This window comes from Jatropha curcas, chromosome 6 (assembly GCF_041381405.1).
Source record: "Jatropha curcas cultivar XTBG-Jc1 chromosome 6, XTBG_Jcur_1.0, whole genome shotgun sequence".
NCBI classification, from domain to species: domain Eukaryota; kingdom Viridiplantae; phylum Streptophyta; class Magnoliopsida; order Malpighiales; family Euphorbiaceae; genus Jatropha; species Jatropha curcas.
Genome location: NC_143156.1, coordinates 5,211,482 through 5,225,459, shown reverse-complemented (window position 1 = coordinate 5,225,459; position 13,978 = coordinate 5,211,482). Strand labels below are relative to the sequence as shown.

Genomic DNA, 13,978 nt, shown 5'->3' with positions numbered 1-13,978 from the left:
GTGAGATGGTAATCCCACCATCCCTTTAATTGTCCTGTAAATCCTGCAATGAGGATTTCAGCAACGGCTTTATCAGATATAGGTGACTGGGTTTTATAAGCATTTGCAGCCATGGTCATTTGTTGCAAAATACTTAAGATTTTATATTCAGATAATCCATCAATATTCCATTCATATAATGTATTAGCATTATAATGAACTTGGGATATGTATGAGGGTTTATCAACTAATCCTAAGTCTGGGGCCCTAGAGACTATTTCTCTATGGGTTATATTATTTACAAATTGTTGAACACTATCTGAGTCAGGTTTACTATCTTCAGAGCTAGAAGTTTCTTCTAACAGATTTATATTTCTAGAAGCATTAGTAGAATCCTGAACTATTTGGGGAGTAGATCCCGAACTTACCTCAAGTTGACTAAGCTGTTGTTTTAAAGTTCCTATAAATTGTGAGTTTAATTCCTTTTGACTAGTTTTAGATACCTGATAGGGTTTAAACATATGTGACTTTACTAATTCTTTACCTTTAGATTGTTCAACTACTATGGGTTTATCTTGAAGTAATTGTTCTATCTTTTTTAATTGTGTATTCAAACAAATTAAACTAGCATTACTAAAATTATTTTGCTCAATTAATTTTTTATCTGAATCATTTTCTCTAGCTACTTTATACGGTGCACAAGTAATATCATTATCTTGGTATTTAAATTTACTAATGGCTTTAGGAGGAAAATCACTTTGGATTATCCTATCATTTACTATCCATTCTGGTCTTTTATCACGAATTGTTATTGGGTTAAGACTTTTATTTGAATTATGGTTAATTAATGAAAACCAATCTAAAAATTTAATTTTAGTCTGAGTTTGAAGTTGATATTCAAAATATTCTTGTTTTAAATCTTCAAAATTATGAGTTTTTAATATTTTATTAAACTTCATTAAATTCTTTGTTTTTGTTATTTCTTTTATCAAATCTTTATTAATTTCATTTTTAGTTAAAACATTTAGTTCTCTATTTAATTCACTAACATTCTCAGTGATGGCTGAAGCTGTTGGTGACTCTGGAGAAGTGTTTACTAAATTAGATTGTTGATTTAAATAATTGTCAACAGGGTTATAAACTGCCTGAGGGACTGAATTACTATAATCAACTCCTTTCATTTTAAATGATTGACTAAATGCAGGTATATCTGATGTAGAATACCTAGGTTTTACTAAGGTTTGAATAATTGGTTTAGGTTCATTTTCTTTATATCTTGCATAAATTACTGAAGGTATTTTTGGCTTATCATCATCTATAATCTCAGAAGATGTTGATCCTGTATACCTAGAACTTTGACTCCTATTAAATTTTAAGATGGTAAAGTTACTTTACCATCTTCAAATTGTTCAATTTTTTGTAAATTGACATTTGGTTTAACAGGTTCTGGTTCTGGAGGAGGGACAATCCCTTCCAAAATCCATTCCTCCGGTAAGGTGATATCCTTCCATTGGATAGTTTTAGGTATAACGGTGTTGGTTTTAGCCAAATCAGTTTGAAGAAACTTAGTTTCTCCAATTTTTGGTTGTAATTTGTATTTAGTACTAAAAGCTGAATTCATAGCCTTATAATGAATTTTATAGATTAAAGCAATTGGAATAGATCCGTGCTTCATTTTATAATTATGAGTTTTAACTTCTAAAATTATACTTTCTAGAATATTAAGATCATTTAAAGAAACAGTCATATCTGGGTAAACCTCAAATGAGATTGGCCCTTCACTTAAACTTGTTTCAACAGATCCTAATAAAGAATCTTGAAAATTTAAAAATCTAGCATCTCTTACTACTGCCAATATACTAGTGTTTAATCCTTCTCGAGTAGCTTCTAAGAATAAAACATATCTTCTAAATTTATACCAGCTTCTAAATTTATATATATATTTTTTTGAGAATAAGGCCTAATTTAATTTTAAAATAATAATTAAATGGATAAGACTTGTCTCATCATCTTAATCTTAGACACCACAAATACAAGGTTACAGCAATCTCTCCGAAAAATTATTAATTATTAAGTTGGTAATTATATGAAATAAATAATTAGATATTAAAGGTGAAGATGTAAGACTAAATATTTTGATTTTTAGTTATATATGATATTAATTTATTATTTAAAAAAAATCTTGTGGTATTCTCAACTTTTATTTTGATTCATTGAACACTTTAACTTATAAAATTATACCTGTTATATACTTTATTTGAACCATTAAACACCTCAACTTATAAAATTAAATCGATTAAAGACTTATAGAAAAATTAAAAATGTAAAATTATTATTTCAAGAGTTGATTAAACGTATCAAATTAATATTTTGCATATAAAAGCCAAAAAAAATTTAAATTTTACTGTTTTTAGTGTAAGGAGATGTGAAATTATTAAAAAAATGAAATTTAAAGTGTCACAAGATCGATTTTATAATTTAAGGTGCCAAAATTTTTTTGTCAAAGTTTGTGGGTTAAATGATGATTAGAAGATTAAAATTGTGGATACATGCATCCACAAACATGCATGCACACAATAAATGGAAGAGCAATTAATATGATTTAAATTAATTGGGTGTACTAATGACAAAATTGATGGGTGATAATTAAAATGTGTCAGCGAAATTTCTTTATCAACCAAAAAACAAAAAACATTTTGGGATTGAAAACGGTAGTCTTTAGTTTACACTTACCTAGGGGCAAATACATGTATATATCCCTATACTCTCTGGAAAAAATTTCTGTGTAGTTCTAAACTTTGCGAATAATATTCTATCCCTCTTTAGATTAACAGTAATTTTTTTAAAATGTTTTTAGTATTTATGTGTAAGATATTCACTTAACATTTGATTTAGTATAATATTTGGAATAATAATTTTCACATTTTTTCACAATTTAATAAATATTTAAGATCTAATTTTAGAAGTCTGGGTATTTAATAGAATAATTTTTACAAGTTAAAATATTTAATTCGTAAAATTTTATAAATTGAAATGTTCAATAAATTAAAGTATTGATACCTGTGATCTAGAAAAAAAAATATTTTAAGGGTCAATATATAATAAAATATTATAAAAAGGGTTCATTCTTTACTTTAATTTAGACATTAAATGAACGGAGAGGAGAGTTGTTAGGAGTTGTATTAAAAATTTCTTTGACTTGTACTTTCTCTTTATTCTAAATATTTATTTTTTCTTTGACTTGTATTAAAAATTAATGAAAAAATAAATAGAAAGACAAAAGTTTAAGAGGAAAGGAAACCATAGAGATATAGTAGTATATTTTGAAAAAAGCAGAGATAATTTAATAATTTATGATAAATTACACAGAAAAAATTATAATTTTTCCCTTAATATTTTTAGTAGCTTTGTTAGCCAAAATTGATGGAGTTATGACATCCTTATTTCACATTTTGAGGACTCCCTCACATAACGAAATAAGCCTTGGGGTATAAAAGAGAGATAGAAAAAGGTGGTGGAGATCGATGAGATGCTACGGTGCGGATGGTATTGTATTGTGGCCTGCAGTGAAATTTAAAGACAAAGCAATTTTTTTTCAAAGATTGATTGGAATAATTCAATTTTAGAGAGAAACATTAAAATATTAAAGAAAAAATAATCTATCAATCTCAATTCTCAAAAAATTTTATGCACTCAAAACAAATTCTCAAAAATTTTATATCAAATCAATAGGGAGCAAACGGTCGGTTCAAGTCAAATCGAACTGAACCAAAATTAAACATGTCAAACCAAACTTTTCTAACCATAATTAAACCGAACTGAAACTGTCATTTGAATTGATCCGAACCAAACTGGTGGTTTGGTAATTTTTAATCAATTTTTATCATTTCGAATCGGTTTTAAGCCTAGCCGATTAGTTTCTGTAAAATCTAGCAAGACTACCAATAACTTTAGTTCAATTTGACTAAGTTGATAAAACCAAATCCTCTTTGAGCAGGCTGATCGAATTGAATCAAAATGAATCAGTTTGATTCGGTCGGATTTTTTGGCGCACAAATCAATTAGGACTAGTTGAACCCAATTAGAAATCTTAACATTAAAAAAACTTATTTTAAAAATATTTAATTATTTTTAGTTATATTTTACTTAAATCAATTGTTTTCGGTAAAAATTGAGCTTTTGATTTCATGGTAAAATTCAGGATGTAAATCGGTAAAAAAAATTGATTTTTTCTTGACTAAACTTAAATTATCTCATCAGTTTAAAATATCATTACATCGTAAGTATGTTATAAACAAAAAATTAATACAAAATAAATGACAATTATAAATATAAATACAAACAATGTGCAATGCTGGTTAAAAAACTAGTTTAAATCAAAATTCAAGAATGCTCGTTGGGATGGAGTTCAACTTTCTAAGTTCTAATTATTTTTTTTACATCTACAGATTTTGAGCTAATTTATTATGTAAATAAGGATAGAAAAGAGAAATATATAATTATCACTGCATTAATTGTATTTTCTTAAAATTTGTAAAAAAAGAAACGTGACAATCTTTTTGAGATCGAATGAGTATTTATTAAAAGTTATGTAAGAATTTATTATAGCTTTACATGTAGATTTGGATCTTTATAAATGATATAAAGGTCAATTTGAAAAAATTCATCATAAGTATTTAAAAGAGTGGTAACTCTAAATTTTAAAATTCTGACGTTACACGTAGAAGTTACATCTAAATATAGTCGATTCTATCATTGAAACGAATAAAGTAGCATCTAGTTTCAATCTTAAATTATAATAATTAGATAAAAAAATTTATTCATTATTTCTTTATATTTGGCATGTATCCGTATACCTGAAATTTAATTATAAGATAGCAGCCCCCAACGAAATTGTATTAAATTGTATTACATTAATCTGTGAATAATTTGTTCAAACTTATTGAACTTTCCCAACCACTAACAAGATATTTTATTTTTTATTTTTTAATTACCCAACTGACTGATAGAAAATACAAATGACACGCATACCTGGAATTTAATTTGTACTGACAGGAGGATAGATCCAATCTATAATGCTTCTTCTAACCCCACCCTGCCTTCCCGAAGAAAGCACCTGCTTTACTTCACTTAGATTAATGGATTGTTATTTTAAATCAATGGAGTTTCAATGGAACAATGTTTGTCAAAACTGTTAGATGCACAGTAATTTGCCATTTTTTAAATGAAATAGAAAGAATATGACATTTGCTTGTAATTTTAGAATATATGGACTCTCGAAAGATTAAATAATTGGTATGTGTTATATCTCTAATTTGTGTGAATACCGATAGGTACATCTTAGAAGATAATAATAAATTATCCAAATAATAATCTTAATTTTTATTATTAATCATAGTTTTTCAGATTTGGACTTGGACCTGAGTAATATGAATATGTTAAAAGATTAGTACTAATTAATTAATTAATTTTTTACCCTTACAAATTCTTTATGAATTTAATTTAAAAATTTGGAATTATTTTGGTTTTGAGACCTCTCACTCCATACATAAGTGTGGAGACCAACCAGATCACATCTGATTGACTACTAATGTGACATCTTACTGAATCGAGTCCTTGCATAGAGTCGAGTTGAGTCGGGCTGAACTAAAATCCGGTTTGAGCCATTAGAGTTCAGAGTGAGGTAGAATGAGACTTAGAATACTAATGAACAGAAGTGGACTTACTTGAATGAGACAAAAAGATCAAAGTATAAGGATTAGGATATAGGTTCAACCAGATTGTAGCGTCTCGGCTCGGTTCATTCGGGTTAATGGGTGGACCAAGGAGGAATGATACAACTAAGCTCATTTTAAACATAAATAAACAATCAATTATAATTAAATATAAACACATATGTATTTAGATTCAACTCTAATGTATTCCAAGCAAAATTAATTATTTTTGTATTTGTCAACTCGTTTAATCAAAATATTAAAGGGAATAACATTTTATAACTCATTTCCTCAAAATCTAAATATCAGTATAAAATGTTATGTTATCAAATACAGTAAAATTTTTGATTAAAATATTAATGCTTCGTATAAAAACTGGCTTTTTTTTCTTTTTTTTTTTTGAGAATAAGCCTAATTTAATTTTAAAATAATAAATAAATGGATAAGACTTGTCTAATCAATCCCAAAAAATTTTTATCAAATGCGTGTGGTCCTTTAAGTAAAAATATATTATTAATCATCGTTGTCAAAGTAAACAGTGGTGAGATATGGTTTCTATAAATTAGCTTGATTTGATTTCTAAGCATATAGGAACTCGAAACACTTTCTAGACCAAAAATAATAGAGATGCAAACCCATTTACAACCAAAACTTGAGCAAAATGTGTGTCGTTGTGTGCCTAATTTCCCTCCTACTTTGTGGGGATATGATAGCTTTGCTTCCTTCTCCTTTTCAGATTCGGTAACCATCTCTTTAGCTTTGATGAGATTATTAGTATTTTACTGTTTTGTATTTCCTATATATTATGCTTTTCAAATTACTAGTTTATTATATATAGGTTTCTCTGTTTGTTTTATGGCGACTCAAGAAAAGAAAAGAAAAGAAAGTTGTTTTCTTGCTAAATGGCATAAAAAAGTTTTAATTATTTGCTTATGTTGCGCTCAATATGTTAAATTCAACATCTTAAATTGAATATTTTTACTTGCACAGGAATATGAGTCATACACTAAAAAGGTAGAGTTGCTTAAGGAAAAGGTAAGAGACATGTTAATGGCTTCAACGAACAATCTAATCCAAAATATTGAACTTATCAATACGTTACGTCGTCTTGGTGTATCGTACCATTTTGAGATGGAGATCGAAGAGCAATTAAATCATATTTTTTATGTGGTTTCCAAATTTCTTAATGATAATGACTGTGATCTCTATGGTATAGCACTTCTCTTTCGAGTATTAAGGCAACATGGATATAAGATGTCTTGCGGTAAGTGTCTAATTATGGTAAAATTTTAATTATTATGCGTATAAGTAAGGTGGCCAAAATCTGGTTTTTGGAACTCGAACCGTCGGTTTGGAACCGGTTGGAATTGATACCGAAGTTGGACAGAATTGAAACTACAACCAAGGGGTTGCTATCTGGTTCTTGTTTTAAGTCTTTTAGAATTGTGAACTAACAGTTTCGAGAATTGAGCAGTACCAAAAGTTTTGACAACCAGTTAGAACCGGCGGTTCTAATGGTTCAAACCGTCGGCGGTTTCAAAAAAATTTGAATTTTGATTTACAACGGCTAGAACCGGCGGTTTCACCATTAACCCTCATAACAACTATAAACGGCTAGTTTTGAGGGTATATATGTGCAAGTACCCCATTATTTTCATTCATCCTCACAAAAAATTATTTTTCTCACTCTCCAATCTCTCTAAGCTCTCCAATATATTATCCAAATTATTATCAAATAATTTCTCCAATCTCTAATTATTCTCCTTGAAATTGTCCAAATTTTTTTCAAATAATATTTCCAATCTCTAATTATTTTCTCTAATTGTTTTATATTCTATTTTTTCAAATTACATATTATTATTCTATAATGGCATGTACGGGAAATTCAAGCCCCCTTTTATGAAAAAAAATTAAGTTCAATCCTTATTTATTTATTTATTCTTAAACTTATTTTTAAAAATTAATTCATAAATATTTAAATTTTAAATTTTGAGCTAAAAACGTTTCCTATTTTTTTTATTTTAAAATTATGCCTGTCTAAAAACATCGGTTTTGGAACCGTTAACTACTAAAATCGGAACCATAATTGGCGATTCTAAATCAGATAAAAAACTGTCAATTTTCAGTTCGGTTCTAATTCCCATTATTTGGAACCGGAACCCTCGGTTTAGGAACTGTGGCCACTTTATGTATAAGCTTTGATATTAATTATTATGCTCAAATACATTTAGTCTATTTCAAAACAGGATTGACATATTATTAATTTAATGATGAACTAGATGTGTTCAACAAATTCAAGGACAAGGATGGAAATTTCCAGAAAGCTATCAGTAATGATGTGAAGGGCATTCTCAGCTTATATGAAGCAAGTTTTGTAAGTGTGCACGGAGAAGATATTCTAGATGAAGCTCTTGCTTTTACAAAGCCAATCTTGGAGTCATCACTTGATATGCAATCAATTCCTCATCATCTTGCACAACGTATAAGAAATGCTCTCATCTTGTCCTTTCACAAAGGAGTACCAAGAGTTGAGGCCAGGCAATACATTTCTGTTTACGAAGAAGATGAATCTCCAAATCAAACTCTACTTGAGTTTGGAAAATTAGATTTCAATCGAGTACAATTACTACACAGACAAGAGCTTGGTGAACTAGTAAGGTAAAGTTTATTTGTAAAGCAATTAATTTGACTATACGAACTTAAAGCAATCCGTCTGCATATTCTTGAAGAATGCGAGGATACTAATATAGTAGCAACACGATCAATTGCGTACCTACATGCAGTGCAGGAATTTCATGGTTGCTTTAGCCACTTTGTCCTTCGTTGGTTTATGGGTTCAAAAGTTTAACCTTATATTTGAATTCCGTATTCGCCTCTAAATATAGTTGGCTTGTTTGCAATATTTTCAGGTGGTGGAAAGATTCCAATCTTGCAGAGAAGCTTCCCTATGCAAGAGACAGAATCGTAGAGCTCTATTTCTGGGCATGTTCAATACAGTCCGAGCCTCATTTTGCTCTTTTAAGGTTAATGGTAACCAAATATCTGACAATGGTATCATTATCAGATGACACATATGATACATATGCTACAATGGAAGAAATAATTGCCTTTTCCGATGCATTTGAGAGGTTTGCTATTTCCAATGTAATTACAAGAAATAATTACACTTTGGATTCCTATTGGTGGATTTTATTTTATTTTTATTTCTTTTAATATTCAGGTGCAACATTAGTGCAATTGATCAACTCCCAGATTACATGAAAGATCTCTATAAGACCTTTTTGGATCTTTTTGAGGAAACAAGTAATATTGTGTGCAAAGAAGGAAGGTCCTATTGTGCCTATTATACAAAGGAGGCAGTAAGATTTGTTTAGGCTTTGTGTTAATTAATTAATTATTGAAATTTTAAAACTAATATGTTATATCTTTGCTGATAGATACCTGATCTATATTTTTTAACTATTTTAATTAGTTTAAAGAATTATTGAGAGCCTACCGGATGGAGGCGAAATGGTCTAATGATGGATATGTGCCAACATTTGGGGAGTATTTGCCCAATGGTGCAACCTCAAGCAGCTATGGATTAGTTGCAGCGGTATGTTTCGTTGGGATGGAAAAATTTGCAGGCATCAAGGAATATGAGTGGCTAAAAGCTAACCCAAAAATTGCTAATGCTGTCAAGATAATTGGTCGTTTGTTGAACGATATAGTATCCCATGAGGTATGTTCTCATACTACTATAAATTTTGTTAAATGCATATGCAGTATCCGATGCAACGGCAATGCCATTAAAAAGAGAAGAGGTTTCCATCCAAGAGACTTCTGAATTTTTTTTTTTTTTTTTTTTTTTCTAATAACTTCAATCACTTGCCCGCTCTATATTTTTACTTAACGTTTTACCTTTAATGTATATCGTTAGCTTCGCTCCTGATCCCAATAGGTTTGTATTTCTTATATAATTTCTAATTACTTGTGTATTTATTATTTGAAGGATGAGCAAAAGAGGGAAGATTGTGCTTCAAGTGTAGAGTGTTACAAAAAGGAATATGGTGTTACAGAAGAAATGGCAGTTGAAGAGATATTGGAAATTTGTGGAAATGCATGGAAAGACATTAATGAAGAATGCATGAGACCAAATTCTACTCCAAGGCCTATCCTTGAATGTCTCGTCAACATTGCTCGCATTTCAGAGGTTGTTTATAGGTTTGATGATGGATATACTAACCCATCAAGTGTAAAAGACAAAGTTATTTCACTCTTTCTTGAGCCACTTGCCCTGTCAAAATGAAAAGTTGAAACCCGCCTTTTAAATCTTAATATATATGTATTTTTCCATTTGCATGCATATGATGCACTCAATATTGTGTAATATTGGTTTGAGCTCTATTTCTTCTATTAGGCTTGTTAAAATTATGTATTATAAATAATTGAATGGGATTATGATTTCAAATCCTGATATCTTGAGTGTTTTATGAATTACAAAAATTTAAATAATATGAAATATTGTATCACAGTTAATCACTTAAATAAAAAAATTTGTTGTTTGAAGTGTGCTCGTATTTTTTTTCTTTTTAGTAGCATTAGCTGTTTGAGTAGCTAGCACTTGGCGTGAAAACGCTAAAATTAAGACCTCATAGGGGCTAACGTTCTATAAAATATTATCTTAATATCTAAAAGTTAGTTTAAAAGCTATGTTACCGAATACTATAAAAAGTAGCGTTTAGCATCTTGACGGGTCAAGACGCTAAAAGTTACTTAAAAAGTTGTTGTCCAATATAGCCATAATAAATTTAGAATTTTGATATTGTTTGGATTAATGGAATTTGGATTTGCAATATAAATAATTTATGTATTTGCCAAATTCCTTCATTTGATTGAGGAAAAAATAAAAGCCAAAATGCATAGAATTGATAAACTCCATCATATGGCCTAAATTCCATCATTTTGGATGATACAAAATCTCACTTTATTTGGAGGTGAGATTATTACATCAACATTTTGCATACAAAAGATCAAAACTTAAAAATTGTTATTACAAGCACGATGATACATGAGATGATTACAAAAAGAAAAAAAATAAAACTAATGGTAATATTGAAATACCCCGAATTTTTATTTTCGAAACTCTTGAATTTTTATTAAATCAAAAATCAGAAATTTTAATCGGGTGGGCTGTAAGTAGAATAAAATCTCCATTCGAGCCCGAGTTTGCGAGTTGGGCCTAAGCCCAAATATATCATCAGAAATTTTTGATTTGAGAACAGTTAAAATTTTCGAGAGATAATATGAAACTCCAGCAATTTAATCTATTATGAATATATAAAAATTAATTATCCTGAAATCAAATATTGTTACTATTAATATTTTTTTTATTATTATTGAGTTAATAAGGAAAAAGTTATGGAACCTAACTAAAACAATCGAAACAAATCGAATCGAACCTAAAAATCGAATTGATTTTTTTTTTTTGAGAACCACACGAATAATTTGAGAACCAGTGGAAAAAAAAAAATCCGAGAATCAAGCGAAAACCAAGCAAAATCGAGCCAAATCGTTGAATCAGACCAAACCAGTTCGAATCGAACCGGAATGATCTGGAAATCAACTTATTTCCTTTTTCTTCTTCCCTTCTTCTTCTTCTCCGACGACCTCTTCTCGCCGCTCTCTCCTCTCCTGGTTTTATTCCGGCCAACGAAGCAAGAGAGTTCCGCTTCTCCTCATCGTCGAACAACCAGCGCCACTCCTCCCACTCGGACTCCGCCTTCAATGAACATAGCAGGCGAGCGAGCTGCGATTCTCTCTGGGTGGCGACGCACAGCAACTCTAGCCATCTTTCACCACTGTGTTGTCGTGCCTCCTCTCCGCTAGCAGTTCCGGCGATTGCTGCTGCACAGGCGAACTGCGGTCCCTGCGTTTTGAGGGACAGCGCCGTCTACGCGCATGAGGCTACTGTTGAGCCCGATCCGGCCAGCTAGGGGGTCAATCCCAAGCAACTGACGCTAGAATCGACTTCCTGACAGAAAATTGAGTCTGATGGTGTATGAATCGCCCGATTCCGGTGAAGTTCGACATTCCGGCCACCGTTCACGGCGGCTGGTGGCTGCGGTCCGGTGACCGGCCGGCGACACTCCGGCGAGGCCCCGAGGGACAAAATATTCCTCTCTTCACGCTGATCACGGAATCGTCGCCCGATTCTCAATTGGTACGTTCTAAGACTAAATTCTCAATTTTTGTACATAATGAACTAATTGATTAATGAATTTAATTGAGTTATTAAATAGATTGGATTGAATAATAAGAAACTAAATTATTAGAATAGCTTAAATATATATATATATATATATATATATATAGACATTTATGATCTTTTGTAAATAAATTAGATTGATTAGTGTGTGTGAATGTGATAGCGAATGTGATTAGTTAAATGGGTTTAGGATTTAGAATAATGTAATTGCAAATTAGTTAAACCATTGACAAATAAAATTTACATGAATTATAATTATAATTAGAAGACTTGACATGGAAATAAGGATTCACATATAGAAAAGCTAGATTATTGAATGTATTATGAATTTTGGTAAGGAAATGATGACTCGTTAGTACGATAGTAGGTATTTTTGGTCGTTGGTTGAATTCTTGGTATGTTATAAAGGAAACCTTGACTGTACCGTTTAAATTGAACTATAATCTGGAATGGCGAAACAATTGAGAAACCTGAAATGGCAGCATGCCATTTTCACTAATTAGCTTGAACAATTATTGTGGTATAATGCAAACACAGTTATAAATTAAGTTCTTGGTGGGAAATGGGATAAGTAGCATATGATGTAGGAGTTTAATCAATTACTCAAGGTTTCTTTGATATAGTGGCAGCTTCTAGTTAGAGAAAATCATGGATTTTTGTTTGAACCAAGTTTATATTGTTGGAATAAATGTGCTCTTCATAATTTGTTGCTTTGGAAGGAGGATGGGATTTTAAATTGATTGATTACCCGACGGATGGGCTGTGTGTATTGATTGATAAATATATATAATGTTATTGCAACATTTAAACAGGTAGATAATCCTATTTTTAGGGGAGGTGCTGTCGAAATTTCGATAGAACCTAGACTAGTTTAATTAATAACATAATTAATAAGTTTATTTAGATTAATTCTATAACTTAATGCATAATAAATAGAGTGCTCTAGTTATTTATTTGTTATCTTTATTATTCATCTAATTATTTAATTATTTTCATTGTTATTGCTTATTATTATTATCTATTTTATTGTTGTTGTTGTTTATTGTTAATGGTATTTATGTAATTATTTAATTGCATTTGCAAATGGATGTCCAATTGTGTATTGCCTTACGATGTTCAACTGATCATTATGTCTGCATTTGATTACAATGTTTGATTAATTGTGTTGTGAAAATGCTATACTTTGTTTGTGTGGAATTGGGATGAAGTGGACCACCATGGGTTTGTGAGGACGGTCTGTGATATGGATCCTGATTATGATATTTGACCGTCGGCCGAGAAAATGGGAGATCGGTGCCCCCTTGTGCACCTGATAATATAGATTATATGGAAATTCACAGGATGGCTTCTTGTTGTTGCGCACCTGATAATCTAGATTTGATTGTAGCCCGCAGGGTGGCCTCCTGTTGTGAGCACTTGATGATCTAGATTAGATGGAGACCACCGGGTTGCCTCCTGTCGGTATGGAAAAGAAAAGAGAGAATGGAAAAATAATGAGAGGACTGGTCAGTGAGGATTAGACCAGTTGGCCGTATGGGGGATCGGCTCCCTGGTGCACATGTATGAGAGGGCGAGCCATGTGTGAGGACGGCTCGTTGGGGTTTCAGGTGGCGCCACTGACTAATTTCCACGTGATGTGATTATATGAAGATGTTAATAATTGTGAGTGCTGGTGATGTGTCATTTGTGTGACTGGCTGCGTGAGCATATAACTAGTCGGATGATTAGATTGATATGTTTACACATTTGTGTGACTGCGTGTGTTGTGCAATAATTATTACTCCTTAGAAAAATTCACATGTTTTGTTTAATTTTTTCAGGAAGTAAGTTTCTCTTAATTCGGTTTAAGTTATGTTTCTTCGCCGCAGGGATATAAAGAAGTTTTTCCTAGTTCCATAATTATTTTGCTATGAAACTATATGTATAAGAAGCTATGTATATCAAACAGTGACTCCGCAGTTGTAGAGTTTACATACGTCTAGTCTGTAGTAATACAGATGAAGTAATTCTGTTAGCACATATTAAAAATATGTTGTAT

General features: G+C 30.8%; 2 protein-coding genes across 2 annotated transcripts in view; one reads left to right on the top strand and one right to left on the bottom strand.

Annotated features, from left to right (window-relative positions):
- LOC105636000 (Major facilitator superfamily protein) overlaps positions 1 to 13,978 on the bottom strand; it is an 83,717-nt gene that overhangs the window by 15,467 nt on the left and 54,272 nt on the right. The gene's annotated exons all lie outside the window — the stretch shown is intronic.
- On the top strand, positions 6,288 to 10,143 carry LOC149495363 (putative terpene synthase 6). The gene is made up of 7 exons (XM_089722426.1): positions 6,288 to 6,434; positions 6,684 to 6,957; positions 7,973 to 8,351; positions 8,603 to 8,821; positions 8,914 to 9,052; positions 9,166 to 9,414; positions 9,685 to 10,143. The coding sequence occupies exons 1-7, from the start codon at positions 6,321 to 6,323 to the stop codon at positions 9,979 to 9,981; spliced, it is 1,671 nt and encodes a 556-aa protein (XP_089578552.1). The 5' UTR covers positions 6,288 to 6,320; the 3' UTR covers positions 9,982 to 10,143.

What these genes read in the sequence shown, in the direction of transcription:
- LOC149495363 (XM_089722426.1), top strand. Translation starts at nt 6,321, where the DNA reads ATGCAAACCCATTTACAACCAAAACTTGAGCAAAATGTGTGTCGTTGT. An exon ending in TGGATATAAGATGTCTTGCG is followed by an intron (nt 6,958 to 7,972) that starts GTAAGTGTCTAA and finishes ATGATGAACTAG; the next exon opens with ATGTGTTCAACAAATTCAAG. An exon ending in TTTTCCGATGCATTTGAGAG is followed by an intron (nt 8,822 to 8,913) that starts GTTTGCTATTTC and finishes TTTAATATTCAG; the next exon opens with GTGCAACATTAGTGCAATTG.